The sequence below is a fragment of the Homalodisca vitripennis genome, chromosome 1 (assembly GCF_021130785.1).
Source record: "Homalodisca vitripennis isolate AUS2020 chromosome 1, UT_GWSS_2.1, whole genome shotgun sequence".
In the NCBI taxonomy this organism is placed as follows: domain Eukaryota; kingdom Metazoa; phylum Arthropoda; class Insecta; order Hemiptera; family Cicadellidae; genus Homalodisca; species Homalodisca vitripennis.
Genome location: NC_060207.1, coordinates 36,831,848 through 36,853,514, shown reverse-complemented (window position 1 = coordinate 36,853,514; position 21,667 = coordinate 36,831,848). Strand labels below are relative to the sequence as shown.

General features: G+C 31.9%; 1 protein-coding gene across 3 annotated transcripts in view; it reads right to left on the bottom strand.

Annotated features, from left to right (window-relative positions):
- Nucleotides 1-5,032: 5,032 nt before the first annotated feature.
- LOC124359879 (pericentrin-like) overlaps nt 5,033-21,667 on the bottom strand; it is a 128,854-nt gene continuing 112,219 nt past the window's right edge. For all 3 annotated transcript variants that reach the window (XM_046812993.1, XM_046813001.1, XM_046813009.1), the window contains 8 exons: nt 18,097-18,258; nt 16,904-17,008; nt 13,643-13,804; nt 11,909-12,067; nt 8,635-8,816; nt 7,435-7,559; nt 7,071-7,125; nt 5,033-5,478 (listed from right to left, as the gene is read on the bottom strand). In XM_046812993.1, coding sequence (XP_046668949.1) covers nt 5,376-5,478; nt 7,071-7,125; nt 7,435-7,559; nt 8,635-8,816; nt 11,909-12,067; nt 13,643-13,804; nt 16,904-17,008; nt 18,097-18,258 — 1,053 coding nt within the window. In that variant the 3' untranslated portion in view covers nt 5,033-5,375. The remainder of the gene's footprint in view (nt 5,479-7,070; nt 7,126-7,434; nt 7,560-8,634; nt 8,817-11,908; nt 12,068-13,642; nt 13,805-16,903; nt 17,009-18,096; nt 18,259-21,667) is intronic.

The window sequence follows — 21,667 nt, the reverse complement described above, 5'->3', positions numbered from 1 at the left end:
TTTATTTACTAACTCAATTTTCAGGTCTGACATTAAATGAATATTCTTTTTTTGATTTCTTATTTATTTTAAGGTTGAGAGAGCAAAAATCACGAAGATGTCCAGAATACCGTTCTGAGAAATGGTACTCTTTTGTGAGCATAACTAATATTTGTTCTTGTAACACAATTAAATTTGTGTTAAAGTATTCTTTAGTAATTTTTAATGCATTTATTTTAGCAACTGTCCATTGATTATTTTACTACCTTGTAAGTCTCAAATGCTCATTAAATATTCCTCCAGGCGTTCCCAGCAATTTTTGACATATTTATTCTTGAAACCGTCTTCAAGTTAAATATTTTCATAAAACCAGCCACAGTTATATGAGTATACATTCATTTATTAGTACATAATTATATGCCAACAATACACAAGACCACGCTTCTATATACCAAGGGAATTTCACATGCGGTGTGGCCTCCTTGGAATTAAAGGTTCAGGAAGCGAGAGGTAATTTGTATTGCATGAGGATACAACAAACTCCTTTGTGAAATCACCAGAGTAAATTTTCTATCATACAGAAATTGATCGTCAGTCCCATGATAATTTTGGTTGGGTTGTAAAAGAGAGGATAGCGTAAGAATTGACACCAAACGAAAAGTTTTTAAAATACATTTTTTTATGTTGCAACTCTATAAACCAAATTTAGACAAGTAAATAATAATCATCAAAGTGTCAGCAAACAAGATACAAGATAATGATTTGAAACAGACCGTCTTAGTCTCTTTGTACAGTGTTCTTATACAAAGCAAATTGGCTCTAGCCTTCCGCTATATACAGCCATAGTATTGCTTCTCATAAGAAATATCTGTTACTTTAACCAAAGACTGGATGGGATTTTAAATTAAATATGTTATTTATGTTTATAAGAATGAATCACTTACAGTATATAGGACAGAAAGGCATTTAATTAAATCATGTATTGAACAGCACTGTGATTAGATACAACAAAATGGAAAGCCTTCACATCTTTTACTACTAATATGACACAGTAACTCCCTGAAATGTGTCCTCAGATCACTCTTGCACATTCTTTGTTGACATGTCTTCAAACTCTCTTTTTGATTTGAACTGTAATAAAACTTGAATGCTACAGTCTGCAATAATGTTTTCTTCCATCTTTGTACAGATATTTGTATACACACTATTTGTGTAAATAAAAGCAAAATAATTCTCTTATCTAGCTGTAATAAATTTATGGATGACATTTTAAATTAAAATTTATAAAACCATGTTTATGGTCTGAATAACCAATATATCTTAAAAAAATTAAAACTCTTCTAGAATTTAATTTTTAATTCTAACTTGCTCGTAATATTATTAGCAAAAATTAATTTAAATTTGAATGTAGTGGCAAGAGGACACTGTCTTGTGTATAAGATCTTCCATTATTATAACATCACAGAATCACATCATGTTTCCCCACATCATCCTAGTTTTATCTAACTTCTCCAATAATTTGATTGTCAAACTCCATTACATTATTAATTGTAATAAATCCTGTGTTAATTCCTTTAATGAAACATTTAAATTTCACTTGCTTGTAATAATAATAATACTCAATTAATATACAAAAACAAACTTTTTTTGTACTAATTTATTATTATATCTTAGTAACTGCAACATTCCTTGACAATATCTGTTCTAATAGGGTGTTTGTATGAAACAAAAAAACACAAATTGTACTACCATAAATAACATTAGTTAAAATCTTGTTAAAAACACATGTCAATTTGGAATTCTAATGAATTTTTCATTAGATGCAATACAAAAAACAATACAAAGGATATACGTATACATTGGAAAATGCAGAAATAGCACACAACATTTCAGAAATTTCTAAATTTATTTATTTTTTTAATAATTTATGTCCAATTAATTTATTTGATACAATGTTGTTGTTGTTTTTAAACTCTGAAATATTGTTTAAGTTATAACAAATCATAATAATTCCAAACATGAAGTTCCATTAAAAAATGTTCTGTATAGACATGTCCATTAGAATGAAAAATAAATAAAATGAGCAATATCAATACAAAGTTACTCACCGTAGTCTAACATGTACATAAAACATGTTATAGTGACATATTGTTTATTTAAACTGTTTTCATTTAACAAAAAATACATATTTTTGCATACTCCCAAACTACTATTCAAATATTAGTTTCTGTTGTTTTTGGTCTTTATTAGTCAATAGGTTTGATAATCATGTGACCTAAGTTTTTGGTTACTCATACTTTATAAGATTACTTAGACATTAAATGAGGAGAAATTTCTAATCATAGATGATTATACTTGCATAAAAACTGTGTTTTCTGGTGAGTAACAGCATCAGTGTCAAAATTCAAATTTAACATGAATGAGCAAACAAGAAAGAGGAAAACAACAAGGATTTGTCCATGCTGTTTGTTGAATCGTGTGAAACTAATTCAGCAACATTCCAACAATTGCTGGTCAAGCCACATTAAACACCAGACCAGAGCAGTGCTGTGTCAGAAATACGAGTATGTGCTTGTGTTACTCGGCGTGCATATTTCCACGTTTTTAATCTCATTCCCGCTCGCACAACGCTGACCACTAAAATGCGCGCTGTTCAAGTGTTCCTGTTTTACATTTATTAAATGCAAGCTTTGTTTGGATATAAAACTGTCCTTTGGGTTAATGAACATTTTAAAAGGATTATTATTAAATATTATATAAATATATTTCACTGGTGGATTCCCTCAGATGTTCCTTCATTATTTTTGTTACGAATATATTTTCTAACAACCAGCGTGGTCTTCTTCATTTTTAAGCCAGTAATAGTATCATAGTATTGTTAAAGTGCTTGTTGTGTTTGCTATCATTTAAGTTGTTCCCGATCATACCAAGTATATTGTTGGGGCCAATGTGGAGAATCACATTCAGTTAACAGAAGATGTTAAACCGAAACCCACTTATACAGGTTGAAGAGGGCACAACCGTATAGTGAGTGGCTAAAACTTAACCAGCACATAATAAAATGACCAATCAGTGAACAATATAGCTTCTTTTTCATAGTATCTCAGCATTTCTGCAATTAGACTTTGACTTCTTGATTAAAGTTACTTTCTCTCTTAATTATTTCTAAGGTTATTCTTATCATCCTTGCACAATATATTGAATTTTGGTTAAATTACATTATAATATAATGTAACTTAACTCAAACATATTATATCTCTAAAACAAATACTTTTTCCTACGATTTTAACACTTTCAGTCCCAGACGTCTATGCTACTTTATAACAAGTATATCTTTACTGTGAATCTTCACATGGGGCCGAGAGTGTGAAATACTGGAAAACACCAAACGAAGAATTTCTAGCTTCTGAAAAAGCTGAAATATGCCTCTGGCTATCAGTACAGGCTACAGCAGCACCTTTTTTGCTTCTCTGCACTGCTAACGATAAACAAAAACATCCCTAGAGATAGTACCATTACATACTCGTAACAGATCACAGTTTAAGAGGTTCTGATAATGATTAACGAATAACTGAGAGGACTAACACATATTATATACTCACCTCTTCATAACTTTATAAAAAAGCTGGCAATTATAAGGTTAAAGGCCGACCTGGAAAATCACGAATTTGACGTTATCAACGTATTCTGCTCATCCTCCTGAACAAAAATATATATGGTTTTAGGGGGTATACTCATAAATAGTTAAGTTTTTAATGTCCTGTTTGTGTGATGTGTCTGGATATCTATAATTATTATCTGCGGCTGGGACTTTGAATGTTGTAATTTTTTTTAATTGGCCGGGCAGGTTTTTATTTTGAAAGAAAGCGCTTAGACATAGAGACGTATTTTGGTTTGGTGACCACGTTGTTGCATTTAAAGCCAGCGAGACAACGCTATATTTCATTGGAGTTTGGCGTTCTGCACATTCTGTGGAACACACTAATGGTAAGTGTTCTCTATTAATGTCCATTTATATATTTATATTAGGGGTTTTCATGATTTATTAAGTTTTTTACACTGTACATATTTGCCTTTGTGTCACAATTCAATTTATATTTCATATCAGCCCCACTAGACTTTGATATTTTACTGATAGGTACTATCTCAAGGGATTTTTTCTTACGTTGACATCAGCACAGGGCAGCACCGAGGTGGTGCCGCAGCCTGCACTGATGGCCGGAGGCACTCGTCTCAACCTGATAACAACTAATTCATTTGTAGCTCAAAATTAAGAAAAACATTGTTTATTTGGGTCAAAATTCTGCTCATTTCAGTATTATTTTTCATTTACGTTTGCAAAGATGGCGCCGCATCTGATGACGTCATCACGAGGTTGAATCACGGTCACAAAAGGTCACATGGCTGTACAACATGGAAATATTGCTCCGTGTGTGAACAGTTGTTCCATTTTGTATGTTCTACAACTTCGTTATATCTTATTTGCACCCTGTCAAACCTTATATTGTTTTGTTCTGTTAACTGTTGTTAACTTATTGGATGATTCCAATAAGTTAATAACTCAAAACTCATATTTTGCTGCTCCGGGCGTTACTTTCACAATTACCAAAAAGCTTAAATTTTGGGGACAAGTAATGCAATATAATCAAAATTTTTGCAAGTAGGCTTAGTTTTATTATATCAAATTTTATTGCATGGTTTTGTACTTGCTCTGCTATAGCCAATACTTCCATATCCTGATGTTTTGTGTGCCTAATGTGTTCACAAACTCATAAAGATGTAAATGTTTTGTTTTTAACTCCATTTCACCTTCTGCTAAGTACAGCATCTGAAATCTGACTGTCCTTTGGACACATAGAATCTAGAACACACGGTCATCTGAAGATATTAAAAAAGTCTGTGCTCTAAACTAATGTTCTGCATCGTTTCGCCATCAGAGACACCTGGACTACAAAAGAGGTCTGAATGATTTAACCAGCATTTTTTTGCAACTTAGATGTCAAATTTCTTTAAGAGATCTGAATAGGGTTCCATCAAAAGTAAAAAACAAGCATTTAATAAATTATAATATTTTAATCAATCAACTATAAAATATAACCTAAACAGCATTAATTATGCCAACAACATGTATTCTATATAAAAACTGTTTTGTACAATATTATGCGCTGGAAGAAACCATTTATACACTATGACTAGTCCGAGAGAGAGCATTAAGTATAATATACAAATAAATAATTATTCACAAGGAACAAACAATGAGATTGGTGACTTACAACCTAAGTGGAAGTGTTCAGTATTGAGCTGCAGACACAAATAATACTCAGAACTGAACGAATGGATAATCTAAAGATACAATAGTATCAAAATAAAGCACTAATCCACAATACTACACTTGTTCAGTATTCAGTCTTCTCAGTGGACAGAGTATTCTTTATTCGGTCTTGAAGTGAATTAAAACGATCCAAGTAGTGAGACAGGTTTCCAGGTTGTATAGGGTTACTGCAACAAATATCATCATAAGATAGACAATAATAAACAAAAGTATCATACTTTACATCAAAAGGATGAGTCAGACTCATATGAAAGGTTTAATGAGGATAAGTCAACAGTCTGTTGCGACAGCAAGTGAGTCAATCGTAGATAAAATGTCACCTGTCCCACTGCTTAATTTTAATTAGAGATGTATGTGATTAACATTTTTCTGAATTGTACTGCATAATTCATATTTATCGGATTCTGCTTACTCTGTGATGTCTATCAAGATGATATTAACATAGTTATACTAAAAGGTACTGTACAACAAAGTTTAGTACATTTGTTCATAATCATGAAAGCACAGTTCAAATGAGACATTGTAAAATAAAATAAAATATATTAAGTTTGACTGTTTATAATAAAACATGTGAACACATTTTTTTATATCACATCAATGTAAAAAGCTCTTATTAATAATTTTATTTTCAACATGTTCAACAATTCTTAAATTAAAAGAAAGAAGAAAACAAGGGAAATACAGGTATCTAAGATTTTTTTTATACCTGTTTGGTAGTTTAAAACTATACCTTTACCAAAATATTTGTTTAGCAAATCTAGCTATATAATAGAAATCATCAGGAGAAACAGAAAGGGAATGCCTGATCTATTGAGGGCAAAACTGTATGCTGGCCAATCACTTTGTGTGAGGAATGACACAAGATGGCTTACACACTTCTTAAGATGGCTTACACAGACAAAAAAATGAAAAGAAGCCTGGGATATTACTGTCTACAAAGGGTGCTCGTAGAACTGTAGAAAGAAAAAACAAAAAAGGCATAATTGGGAAGAAACCAAAACAAAACCTAACATGATTAACTAAAAATACCACTACATGGGAAGGATGGGTCAGACCAAATATTGTATTGTTATCTAGATGAATGAAGGACAGAAAAATACTGGAAGAAAGTTACATTTAATATGTTTGCCCGAATGATCTGAATTCCTATAGTATATTCAACAAAAACTGTACTGGGAAAAAAATGTCAAGACTTCAGTTCACTGTTATCATTATCAAGGATCTTCCTCAAGAGTGGTTTGATAAGAATAATCAGCCCCAAAATACGGGCGGTGGAGATGGATCAAATGGTTTTGGTTTTATGAATATGAAGAGGAACTGTGCTGTTGGCAGTAAATTTAGTACTGCAGCCTTGGGTCATTGGAATAAGTCAAGACTAATTTGTGAAGTGTTAGTTTTGTGACTTTTAAAGTGAAAGACTAAGTAACAGTTAATTAGTTTTGTGTGTTTGAAATTTATGGTTTTGAGCATAATGAATTTATATATACAGAGTATATTAGTTTATTTCAGCATCTTACCAAATTAACATGTATGTTAACTTTTGGGGAAACACCATTATAAACACAATAGTATAAAAGTTAAGCTTACAAAATTGTATAATTAGGTTAGGTTAGTTATATACAATTAATAAGAATTAATTGTATATAACTTTAGTGTTGTATAACAGAAAAGCCACTTTTTAAATCACTTATATGAAAATATTTATCTAACTTTTTTCAATTTATAAATTAACTAATAATAAAAATTAAGACAAACATACCTGGACATGCCCTCTGCCTTCCTCCATACATTCTGAGCTCCAGCTACACTTTCACCTGAAAAATAATAATCTTTGTTACATCTTAACATTCTACACTGTCATCCAACAATACAGTATTTTACTCATTTATTATTTACATTTACTGGCCATAACCAATAATATATTTAATATTCAAACACCAAAAATGGATTCTCTTCATTGTGTCAAACATACACTGCACATTTAATTTTCTTCAGTATGAAACACAGAAAAAAGGTTAAATATAAATTGTTGATTTATAATTTAGAATATTTATTATTTTTATAATTATTTATCACAGTACTCTTAATGTGCTAATTAAATATAAGTTTGGGACTGAACTCACCCCTACGAGGCTTCATGTTGTTGAGGGCATGCTGAAGCAGTCGACGAGTATTCTCGTGCGCTTGTTTACGATGGTTTACAAGGTACTGCATTCGGTACACTGCACGCACAGCACACACGGCAACCCTAGAACACAAATACATTTACTACTACACTATTTTCCAAGAATTGTATTTGTACATTTGTGTGAAATGTTCCTAACATTCCTTTATTTATTTTTATACAAAAAGGAAAGAACCAATCTAACACAAGTACTACGTAAAACTAAATGATATCTTAAGATTTCAAGAGGATAAATCCTATATATGAAAAGCAAGAAGCCTCAACTTTAAATGAAGTGGTCTGATTACTATTTTACTACATAAACATTCTTCCAATCTATTTCAGTATAGTAGAGAGGTTTTGTACAATAGTTACACTTGAAAAATATACCAGAGTATCAATAATTTAATTTTACACATTTAATTATTCTGTCATATTACATTTCTTTTTATTGTAAACATGTTAATATGAATATGGATCTATAGGATTACAATTATTATTTATGTTAATTTAAAACTTGTGTTATCTACTAGATCTACTATCTGAGTAACATACATTACATATAACTGAAATAGAAAAGAAGTTACTAAACCCCATTCCTCAAATCCCTCACTCAGCAAAACTTTAAATACTCCGTTATTATTTTTCATAGTGAAATAAACTTGCTATTAAAATGTTGATCAAAAGTAACCTATATTTCACTATTCTAATAGATTTTTCATCAAATCCTCCATATTTTTAGTTATTACAGTTGGAATTTTGAAACCTGAGATTTCTGAAACTTAAAGAAAAATAAGTCTTAATTAGACTAAAGATTTTGAAAAGTTTAAATTTTATTCAACTTAAAAGATTTTTTCCAAAAAACCAAAAATTCGACCAACAGTAAACTAAGCGAGATAGTATTACACATTATTTGATTTTTTTATTTATTTTTATTTTTATTTAAAAATCAAATTTTGATGAAGTAATATATGGCCACTCTCTAAAAAATGATGAGTTTATCGTAGCCCTCCTTAAACTGAAATACTAGGCACGCCACTGTCTCAGGTTTAATGTTATATCAGTTGCCCATTACGTGCTAATGATGGCAAAACCATTTATATTGAAATACACAAGTTATGAACAAAATAGTGTAACCAGGCTATCATTTGACACTGACTTGAACCTGTGCTCAGGTGAGGGGGGTGGTGGGGGAGGCAGTGTTGGTAGCCTTGCCAGCAGACTTGCTACAGTCTGTTTTGAGTGGTCCTGATAGCCTTTCAGAGCCACTAGCAGATAACGTTTCTGCCACACCAAGGCCTTACGGTGACTCTCTGCTCTCAGGTACCTCTGCAAGACGTGCTGTAATCATACGTTACAATGTTGTAAGACTGAATTATTCTAAACAAATTGAAATACCCTTGCAAAACATTTATAGTTTTGTTTATTTTTTTATATTTGTTCCTAAATCTTCAAATCTAAGCTAATTCTAAAACTTTTTAAAACTGATAATCAATTCTCCATCTTTAAATGCTAATATTTGAACTAAGTTGAATTTGTTTAATCATCACTTACTTAATTTCTGCCAATCTTAAACCTTTGAAGACCATCCAATAACATTTAATGTAATTCAGGAATTAACCCTCTATTTCAAAGGGATTTGCAGAGGTTCATGAAAATGGATATATATATATATATATATATATATATATATATATATATATATTTTTTTTAAGTCATACCTTACATTTTACTTCAATTTATTAATTTTAACTAGTGATAGGCGAATCCAACAAAGATTTTTATCTCAAATCCAAATTCAAATCATAAAAACTTTATTCTTAATTCTCGAATTTCAAATCCTAATAGCTTATCTATTTAAATTAATTATGTTTAAGTTTTGTTAATCATGTTATCTATTTACGGATTTTCAAACAGAATGTGCAATAAACATGTTTCCGCTATCAGTAATTAGCGTAATGCTGATCAGCTGTCTTTCATAAATAAACGCAGCAACCTCATGATGCTGGGCGAATTTACGAGGGCTGTTCAGAAAGTAACCTCCGGTCGATTGAAAAAAATACACCAAGTTAAATAAAAATATTTTAATATATACATCTTACAACTACATCTTTGCACTATTTTTCGACATAGTCTCCATCACGATTGAGGCACTTATCGTATCTCTTCACAAGCTTTGAAATTCCTTCTGCATAAAAATCACCCGCCTGTGCCTTGAGCCAGCCTGTGACCGCATCTTTGAGCTCTTCGTCGTCATCAAACCGCTGGGACCCGAGCCATTTCTTCATATGCATGAAGAGGTGATAGTCGCTTGGCGCCAGATCTGGGCTGTAAGGTGGATGGTTGAAAACGTCCCACTTGAAGGACTTAAGAAGGGCTGTTGTTCTGCAAGCAGAGTGAGGAAGGGCGTTATCGTGCAAAAAAAACGATACCGGAAGTCAGCATACCACGGCGTTTGTTCTGTATAGCCCGTCGTAATGTTTTTAGTGTTTCACAGTACACGTCTTGATTAATGGTCGTCCCACGTTCCATGAATTCAACCAACAACACCCCTTTGGCATCCCAAAACACCGTTGCCATCAGTTTTCTGGCAGAAAAATCTTGCCGGGCTTTTTTTGGTTTGGTAGGCGAATCTGAATGTGCCCACATCTTTGATTGTTCTTTTGTCTCAGGGTTTACGTACTTAATCCAGGTTTCGTCACCGGTCACGATTCTGTTTAGCAATGGTTCTCCTTCGTCCGCATAACGTGACAGAAAGTCTAATGCAGAGGCCATTCTTTGAGTTTTGTGGTGGTCGGTAAGAATTTTGGGCACCCATCGTGCACATAACTTACGGTAACCCAATCTTGCTGTCACTATCTCGTACAAAAGAGTCTTAGAAATCTGTGGAAAATCAGTAGACAACTCCGCCATTGTGAAACGTCGATTTTCACGAACTTTTGCATCAACTGTCTGAACGAGTTCGTCAGTCACCAAGGATGGTCTACCACTCCTCTCTTCATCATGAACGTTTTCTCGTCCACTTTTAAATAAACGTACCCATTCACGGACAACTCCTTCACTCATAACTTGTGGTCCGTACACGGCACAAAGCTCACGATGAATAGCTGCTGCAGAGTATCCTTTGGCTGTAAAAAACCGTATAACAGCACGCACTTCACATTTGGCGGTATTTTCTATTGCAGCACACATTTCAAACTGCCACAAAAACTAAACTAGCGCAGGTACGATGTTCACTCGACTACAGCTTGATGCCGACTGACCTGCTTAGTGCGTGAATGCACAGATGGCGCGCTACTCCCCTCCACTACCCGCACTGTGACCAACCGGAGGTTACTTTCTGAACAGCCCTCGTAAATATGGAAAATACTAACTTTGAACAAAATATTATTTACAAAAGTACAATAATTTGTTTAATTGGATTACCTACCTATGTATCATGTGATCGAGAATTTGCGTAATGCTAATAAGCTATCCACAACAAATAAATGCAGCAGACTCACTGTGCTAAGCGAACATAAATATAGAAAAATAACTGCAAGCAAAATATGAATTACCCAAGTATGACAATTATTTATTAGGTTATGATTTACGGTTTTGAAATATGTTATGATAAAAACAGTTATGACAAAAAAATTAAGATTATTATTGTTACAGCAGACATTTTTATTACACTACACAAATTATGATGTTAACAAAAATTAGAAATCATTTGTTTATTGCCGATCAGGTGATATCCGCACAAAGATAAAGTAGACAAGCAGAATATATACATATAAAAACAAATTTCCAAGCTAAATAGTATTTATAAGATCACAATACTTCGATGTTGTGGTTATCTATACACAGTTTTTCACACAAAAAACATATTTTTGTTTTCTATTTATTGCAGATTAACTGTCATCTGTGAATAGACATTTTCTGATGCACACCCATAGACATGAATATACAAATTTCAAGTCAAGCATTTTTTTACAAAATTATGATATTAAATTACTTTGGTTATATACAGTTTTATGAAATTTTCTCACAATATGGTATGGAAAAAATGTACACTAAATATATAGTAACTTCGGAAATATAATTTCTTATAATTAGCATTAAGCTTTATAAGATCCGTTGCCAGATCACTCATTTTACCCTCTATATTTTCAGGTCTCTAGACTCTCAGGTAGCACATATGCTGTCTTTTTTACAAATAACTTGTTGCCCAGTTTGACATCGGTAAGTGCATTTAATGATTTGGACTTGCTTAACATTGTCTTAGGGTCATCTTTTAACACCTGAAGAAGATAATTAACTTCAATCCTTAAAATGTAGTGTTCAATTTTTATAACATATAACGATGGTAAATGTCTAAAATGCTGTTATTCTTTCATATGAAAAACATTTACGATCTTTATAAAATAACAACTGTTGGTAATAATACTCACTGCAGAGTTGCTGTAGCTGGTGAATGAGTCAGAGTTGACAGATTGTGTTGCAGCATGAGTTTTGGTTAGGGCCTCCTTCAAAGCCTCTTTTTCCTTGAGCCAGGCTGCTCTTTCTGCCGCAAACAATGCATTCACGTTGTCCATTCCGCCATCAGTAACCTTTTAAAAACATATGTTGAAAGATCAAGAGTTGACTAGTTGTACTGCAGTATGAACCTTGGTTAGGGCCAATTTGCATTGGCAAATACAACTAACTTACAGTGGTTGGTTTGAGCATTTACGAGTTCAAAATTCAAAAATACAAAAGTATCATCTAACTTAGTAGTTTTGAAGTTTATTTTATTCCATAAACTTCCATAAGTTCAAAATGTATACAATTTTTCCAAAATTGTCTCTAGTATCCAAGTTGAGAGTTGTAACTGGAATAATAATGATATTATTGCATTCCAATTCAATTTTTTATTACATTAAATTAAATTCTTTAATGACAAGAAACATTACATTTAGTGCATACAGGAGTATCTGGTGTTTTGTTGACATTCCCTGGCAATAATGGTCTGTTAGACTCGTTAGAATTTTGGAAATCTATGAGCAGTAAAATAAAGTCAAGATAGTGATTGACTTCCTACAAAAACTAAAAGCTTGATAATTCTAATAGAGTATATATTAGGGGACAAATCCCTGTACAGTACAAGCCTCATTTACTGTTACATCTTGGTCACAGATCTCAGCATGCTAGACACAAATGGAGGATAATTTTACAATTTACTGTAAAGGATCCTTTAAACCAGCTGAAGCAGTAGACTGCAGTTGTTAATGATACAATGGAAACTGGTTTGTGAAGTTGCTTACGAAGTAATGATACGATTTTAAAATATAGATTTAGCATTTTTAGGTGGTTGGTATTAACAGGAAGTTATATAGATAACTTCTTTCACAAGGTCATGTAGCATAAAGCCACAGACCTGCACTACCTTCATACTGGTACCTTTTTCAGGTACTATCATCATTACATCAGCCATCCAGTGGATGAGTTTGTCAAAAATTTAAAAAGGTAAAAGTATGGTTGTAATTGGGAACCTCTGGAATCTCTCACAGGTGAACTGTCAAATTCTACTACATAAAACACATTTAACTGAAAAAATCAAGACAGTACATGGAATCTAAATACTTATGAGTATAGCAATAAACCGTTTATGTATATTGTCTTTACACAAATCAAAACCAGAAGAGTTCTCCCCTTCTAGTTTCTTTTGTTTACTTAAACAAGAAGCGAAGGCACCCCTCATTGCATTCAATCCTAAAAGGACTTTCATGATTGCTTCTGAAGTGATAGGATTTTCAGGAAGGGTAAGGTTGGTGGTAGGGGCCACCTCCTGGTAAGATCCCACGAGGAGGGATAGCGAGCTATATATCTTAGTCATGTCACCTTGGAAGAAGGGGTACTCCCTCACGTTTAGGCTAGCAACAGTCTTTTATAGTAAGAGAACTCCACCCATTCTCAGCAGTAGACTAGACCATCAGTCTATTTTACTCCAATATTTCAACATTTGGATCCTCCCCCTCTTGGACATTCATAGTTTTTTTTCTGTAGCCAGTGTAGGTTCAACTGGAGGGTATTAGCTAGCCAGAAGTGAACCCTCTAGCCATAGGTGATTTAAATAATTCCCTAAGCAAGAAACTGTAAGCAACTTGCTTTTAGTTGAATACTATTTCAAACATCACTTTACTTACTTTAATATTTAGAGCATGTATACGGGACTTTAAATCCTCAATCAGTGAATCCTGATCCCTCAGCTTGATTTGGAGCTGTTGCTTTTCCTCTATTAGAAGAGCATTGGCAGTGTTGAGATCCTCTTTATCTTTGACCAAACGCTCCAATGCCATGTTAGCCTCCTAAAAACACAGATTAAAATCACTCTTATTGTGATAAACCTTTACAAAATGTACACAGAAAAAAAACATCCAATTAATTTGTTTTAATGTAGATATTATCTCACAAAAACTTTTGAATCCATCTCCCATGAATTAATTGTAAGCAAATTTCATAGTTATGGAGTTAGAAATATTGAATTAATTTCCTCTTACTTAAGTAATAGAAAACAAATGATTGTAAAAGATCAAGAACAATCTGTTATTAAAATAACTTAGGTTGGGCTCCCTCAAAGATCTGTATTGGGTCCTTTCTGTTTGTCATTGCAGTAAATGATTTAGTGTTCAATATGCCATGTAAATCAGTGTTATATGCTAACAACACTACTCTTTATAGTAAAAGTAAAGATCTAAATAGTTTATTGTTAGAAGAAAATAACTCAATGGAAGTTGCTCAGGAGTGGTTTAAAGTTAATGAATTACTTACTGTTAATAACATCATAACTAAAAATGTTGTCTTTTCATTAAATAAGTAAACAAATGAAGACTCTAAACCTGTAAAACTACTAGGCTTATATGTAGATAGTATATTAAGCTGGGAGTCTCAAATAAATCAATTGTGAGTCAAACTATCCAGAGTAACTTATTTATTAAGAAAGTTAAAACACTGTGTTAGTCCCTCAATGTTAATTGCAGCTTATTATTCCTTCTTGAATTCTCATTTATTGTATGGCATAACACTTTGGGGTAATAGCTATCATTCACAAAAAGTATTCATATGGTAGAAAAAGCTATTAGAATAAAGGCAAATTTACCAGATAGAGTAATGTGTTCTACATTTTAATGGACTTAAAATAATGACTCTCCCATGTATATACATATATTTTACCTTAATAACTGTTAAGGAAAACTAAAATAAATTAAAAATAAGAAATTACATTCACACATATAATACTAGAAGAAGCTATATGATTGATTTTATTTCCATAAAGCTGTAAAAATCCCAAAAAAGTCAACTGTTTATGAAAATAAAACTGTAATAAGCTACCAAAGTGGTCTGGTCTGTAAACTTCAGTAGATTCAAACTTATTCTTTCCAATTAGTTGAAAGTAAATGTATTTGTTTGAAGTAAATACGTTTGTAGGAAACTAAGCTCGGGGATTTTTGTTATTAGAAACCTGTCAAAGTTTGCTGATACCAGAGTGACCTTGGCTGCTTACTATGGGCTTATCTACCCCTTTCTCACATATGCTGTAGTCATTTGGGGATGTGAAAGTGTACGTACAAAATTCGTTTTTAAACTCCAGAAAAGGGCGTTGAGAGCGGTTTTTGGGAAACCGTGTAGAACTTCTTGTAGGTCGCTTTTTAGGGAGGCAAAGGTTCTAACATTCCCATCGATTTATATCTTGTACTGCGTGAAATTTGTTCACAAAAACCTCCACCTTTTCAAATCTCAAAATCCCCTACATCGTCACAATCTACGTCACTCCAATATGATTACCATTCCTGCCCATAGAACAAGTTTTTTTGAAAGACATTTATTAACCAGCGGCATTAAACTATATAATGCACTCACAGACTCTATGAAAACAAAAACAAGTCCTTCTTTTGAGAGGGAGGTCAAGCGGCATTTGGTACAGCGGGCTTACTACAGTGTCAGGGACTTTGTCGAGTGCTCTGGTCAGGCTAGCTTATATTAAGCTTTATGTTAAGACTAGCCACCTACTGTATGTAAGCTTTAGTTTGATTTATTTTAGCATTGACAAAAACTTTAGTGCTGTTTAAATTAATCTGACGTTTTTATATTTAATTTTATTGGGCTATTCTGAAAATAACTTAATGTAATTAACTATTACATAATATTGTTGACGCTATTTTGCAGTGTTCTACTGTCTGACAATAAAGAATTTCTGATATTTTATTCTGTCAGTGATTTTTTGGCCTGTGATATTAGTACTGAGATTTTAATTATATTGTTGTAAACGTTTCCAATCTATGTGTGTATGTATTTATTCATTTATATTTATGTATATATACATATATTTAGTTAAGTTACACTGATTTCAAGAAAATCAATTTTTAATTTTAGGTCATACTCATTTTTTTTACTTTTTGAAATATTTAACTTACACTCATGTACACTTATAGCCTACAACTGTTTTTGACTTTGACTATTGCCATGTGTTTAGTGACAATACAACTCTTGCTTCTACAGGTTACTAACTAAAATCATTATAATTAATGTTCCTAGTTGACAGGAAAACTGCCTCCTACGTCCACTGATTTACCAGAATATACAAAAGTACATGTGTATAGATATTTTCGATTCCATTGCAATTTTTATCAACCAGTATAATTTTAATTCTTATTGTTTAGATCTGTTTAAAGCACTTCAAAAGAAGTATAATACTTACTCATAATAACCCATACAGTAAATAGGGCAAAAATATGAATGAAATAATATCTCAATAAGAATTTAAATTCCCAGATACTTTTTATTTCACAAAATATGAAATTACTTCAATATCTTCAAAGTTCTACATGTAACTTGATAGGTTTATTGGTTTCTTCTTTACTAGGTAAAAAAGAAATCTCCCTTTTACAGTTGAATGAAATCGCTAAAACATATATGCCTATTTTGTCTACTTTTTTACCAATAATAATGAATAAGGGTAGTAGTTAAAAAGATTATATCCATTAAAAAAATTAGTCTTTTAAAATTGCTCTTTTGGCCTTTTAAGTCTGATACAATCTGTGATTGTCACTGTGTTAACTATAAAACTGGCATAATTTACGATGCATTAAACATCATCTGCTAATAACGTCATCAATCTTCAATCAAATCAAAATAAAAGTTATATTATTTTAATCAGCAGATTCTGTAATTTATTGTACTCACTTTTATATATAAAATGTCTCTTTATATTTTACTGGCCGCTAAAAGCTAAAGATGTCTGACGCGCATGCAATCTTGACAGCCGTTGCTGTTTAAGTCAACCGGATTCTGTTCTGTTTAGTATTAAATTTTTTGTTTAACTCTGTGCAAGGCATTAAAAAGAGTACCAGTTAAGGCTAAAACGCCACAGTTAAAGAGTTAAACATTGTTCTATTTGTACTACCCACCTTCAGCCTGAGAGAGACAGGAGACTCGCCAGCCTGGGCTGACAGCTGTATCTGGCACTGCTTCAGCTTCAGCTGCAGGCCCATACATTCCTTCTCTAAATCTTTCTGTAACAATATTAATATATTGTGATACAGTGCCAGTATTCAATACAGTACCTGGATATTTATTATTATTTAACAGTAAAAGTAGAATTAATATATATCAAAGATTCAAATTTACCAATGGACTTTAAACACCAATGTATTCTCCTACAACATCCAACAAACATAAATAAACAAAACAACACATTATTACTGTCTTATTCAAACAACTGTTTAAACAAATTAAAAATATTAATGACTCTAAGCCAATGAGTTATCATGTTAATTTGCCTTGTTTTCTTTTTTTTTTAATTTCATTGTCATTATAATTTATAAATTTCTTCATTTTATAAACATGGTACACACCAACATTCTTTCCTTTTAAATCTTCAATCTATGAGATCCTTTAATCTCCTAGTGCAAGATCCATTGCATACCCGGAACAGTTTACACACTTTATATTCAAGTTACTTAGAATTAGGATGATGTATTATGACTGAATCAAAAACCTTGACTTTGATATTTTCCAAAATCTGTCAATGTTTTTCACTATGAAGACTGTCAGGTCTTTTTCGTTTTTTGGCAAAGGACATTGTTTTATAGTTACTATTTTTCTTTGTCTGGGAATAAACAATCCACGGAGAAATTAAAACCTACAAATATAAAATCTTTCAATCTAAAAGAACACTTCTCTAAACTGATTGTAATGTTTGCTTCTTCTAACTTAATGAATCTTAGGCAAGGAAATATACTCATCAAAAGTTTCAGTAAAACATAAACTTATGTATGATAGCATTTAGCAAAGAGTTGAGAATGCCAGGGAACTTATCCAACTTAGAATACATTTGACTAAAATTGGTCTTCCTTATAAAAAACAAATAGTTATAAAAATTTGAAATTTTTTATGACTTTACTTATATAAGATGTTATAAACAAACAAAAATCAAAAAGTAAATTGAGTGATTTTACAACAGTTTTTCCTTTAGTTCATGAAAACATTTTTTTACTTAAATTTATCAATATTTCAGAATTATTTCCACCAGTGAATTTAATTTGCTTGTGTAGTAATTTTACTTTGGGTTTTATACAGCCTGTAAATAACAACTACTCACTTTAACTTTTTCAGCTTGGGCTAAACTCTCTCTTAACTTCTCTTCCGTCTCTCTCCTCCTACTTAGACGACTTCCTTGTGCGAGTTCCATATGTGCGATTTTCTCTTCTAATTTTTTCCTCAACCTTTCTTCACCAACGATTTTCCTTCTCAAATACTCAACCTAAGCAAATAAAACATATTTGAATTAACAACTAAGACATATTGTGAAAAATACTACTGGTAAAATATATAATAACTAATTAACATTTTGAGGATTTACTTTTAAAAGAAATCCCACTGAACATTATAAGACAAAGCATGACTAAGTAACACATCAATAAACCTGAGAAAGTTTAAATAAATCATAAATTGTTCATAGTTTGAATAATAACTTGTAATAGTTCAACAAATTAAATTTAAACATAAAAAATAAAGTCATTAAAAGATAATTGCAATAAGTTGTGATAAATAAAACAAACTATTTATAACAGTTATTTTTAAAATCTACATTTGTTCTTATAAATCTCTCAGGCAAGCTGTTGGAGTCAGTAATTGGCACAGTATGATTGTCACAATTCTAACTCTATTAAACCATCTTAGTTGCAATTTAATTGCTAAGAGCTTGTAACTTGTCTGTTACAGTTTTCCTGTCAAGTGTAAATAGCCCATAATTAGTTTTTTACAAGCTGAAGACTATAACACAGCAAAAATTTATCACACAACCGAACATGTACATGGTGAAGAGAGAAGACTATCAGTGTGTTTGTTTAGTGGGTAATATAGTATTGTAAGAGACCAATGAAAGACAAATAGTTCATGACAACACTAATGGAAGACAGCATTAATTGGCACAGTATGATTGTCACAATTCTACCTCTATTAAACCATCTTAGTTGCAATTTAATTGCTAAGAGCTTGTAACTTGTCTGTTACAGTTTTCCTGTCAAGTGTAAATAGCCCATAATTAGTTTTTTACAAGCAGAAGACTATAACACAGCAGAAATTTATCACACAACCGAACATGTACATGGTGAAGAGAGAAAGACTATCAGTGTGTTGTTTAGTGGGTAATATAGTATTGTAAGAGACCAATGAAAGACAAATAGTTCATGACAACACTAATGGAAGACAGCATTAATTGGCACAGTATGATTGTCACAATTCTACCTCTATTAAACCATCTTAGTTGCAATTTAATTGCTAAGAGCTTGTAACTTGTCTGTTACAGTTTTCCTGTCAAGTGTAAATAGCCCATAATTAGTTTTTTACAAGCAGAAGACTATAACACAGCAGAAATTTATCACACAACCGAACATGTACATGGTGAAGAGAGAAGACTATCAGTGTGTTGTTTAGTGGGTAATATAGTATTATAAGAGACCAATGAAAGACAAATAGTTCATGACAACACTAATGGAAGACAGCATGTGCTATAGCATATTGAAACATTAGTGCATAAAAAGCATGATTCAAAAAGACTAAACATTCTCTTAGAGATGGACAAATCCAAAATGTTTGAATCTTATATCCAATTTCGAATCTTAAACAAATTGATTCCTGATTCTATAATTTCAAATTTTACATTTTCTAGTACATAAAAGAATGATTTAAACAAAATCATCATCAATCCAATTCATGCTATTCTTAAACCTTTGGAGACTGTATGATAGTATAAAAAGTAATTCAAGAATACCTCTCTATTCTAAAGGGATTTGCAGAGGTTCAGAGTGATAGTTTTAGGTATTTTTAGAACTAAGTCATACCCCCTATTCCCTAACTTCTACTTCAATCTGGTAATTTTATATACTATTTAATACGGGCTTCCAGAATCTGCAAGCATAATCTGGATGTGTCTTTAATCTGCAAAAGATATAGGCATATTTTATATTGCTTATAAAACATATTTTTAGACTTAAAATGTTTTAAAATTTCAAATCATCCCTAGCCATGATAAAAATATAAAAACATAATGTATGTTTTAGATAAAATATTTAAACAGCTACAACAATTGTGAAGTAATAAAATATAACGGATCGACTGTTTACTTCTTGTCAATTAGCTAACATCTGCCCATAGGCGCAGCAGTGCCACGAATAAACGCAGGATACATAAAATGCGTAAATTTTAGGAAATACTTGTACTAAATGCAAGAAAAATATTATTTACAAAATTATGGCAATTGATCAATTAGGTATTGTATTTAAGACAAAAAGGCATTTTAGCGATCAGTAAGTTGTAAACACAATAAGTAGTAAGTGTGTAAGTTGTAGTAAGTTGCCGATCAGACAATAAGTAATGATGTGGCAGATCTCTCCAAATGTCGAATCCTACCGATCGATTCCTTAATCCAAATTTTTTATCAAGGATTCGAGATTTGGGATTCCTTTGACACAATCACTATTATCTCTAACAAAATTCCACAAACATTACAATGAATTTCTTTCAGGAAATTGTTTGTTATTATATATTATATAAATTAAAACTTTGTGCAAGTTGTTACCAAACATTGCTGAAAAAATAACAATGTCTAATAACATTTTTAACCTATAAAAGAGAGTACAGTAAATTTTTATATCTTAGACATTAACTATATAAACCTTGAAGCATAGCAGGAAGGTCAATAATCGACACACACTTACTCCCAATGAACCAGAAAAGTTCAAAAACATACAACATTGAACCTTATGGCCATGGCATGTTTGGCGACAAGGAGGTATTTTGTTAGTTGAATCCTTGGGGTCAGATCCATTCCAACACAAAAACTTACTGTAATACATTGTGAAAACTACAGTAGGCAATCCAAAACATATGGAATGGCATCTCATGTCTTTCTTCATGATAATGTCAGAGATTGCATGTTGCTGTAAACACACAAAATCTGAATATTTTCAGGTAGGAAATACTTCACCACACAACTGTAAATAAATTATTCTGTTCACAATTTTGTGTATTCCTTATCTGAGTAGAGGTTGATAAAGAAACAATTCCCGGCAAATCAGTGGCCTAGATCATCATCAAAACATAACTCAACAGAGGCAGTCAGTGTACAGTTTTTGATATGAATAAAGTATATAACAGATAATCCATTGATTTGGCAAATGCCAATATTTAAGAATAATTGTAATATCCCCTGAGTTCCATAACATTTTCAATGCAACTATACATTTTGAAGCATAAATAATAAGCATTACCATTCAACAAACTATACATTAAAACTATGAATCATATTAATTTAATTTGACCTAGATATGACAAAATATGACCTAGTTTAATGCTATTTTCGTTCAACAGTTCAATGAAGAAAGTGACTGCAAACAATAACTGGCAACTAGTTGCTCACTATTTACTAGTTGGGGAAACATTTTAATGTGTTGTCACTTGTCTGCCGGATTAAACTTTAACACAAAATTTACAGATTTCTCCCAGTAACTTATATCTTAGAATTAAAATTAACTAACTTCTATTTTAATTAACTGACTACAGCTATTAATTCCTTAACACGGTTTTACATTTGGACCTTACGGCTACATTATGTGGTTTGACGTTTATATAATGTGCGACAACAGCCTATCATGTGCTTCTATCTTGTG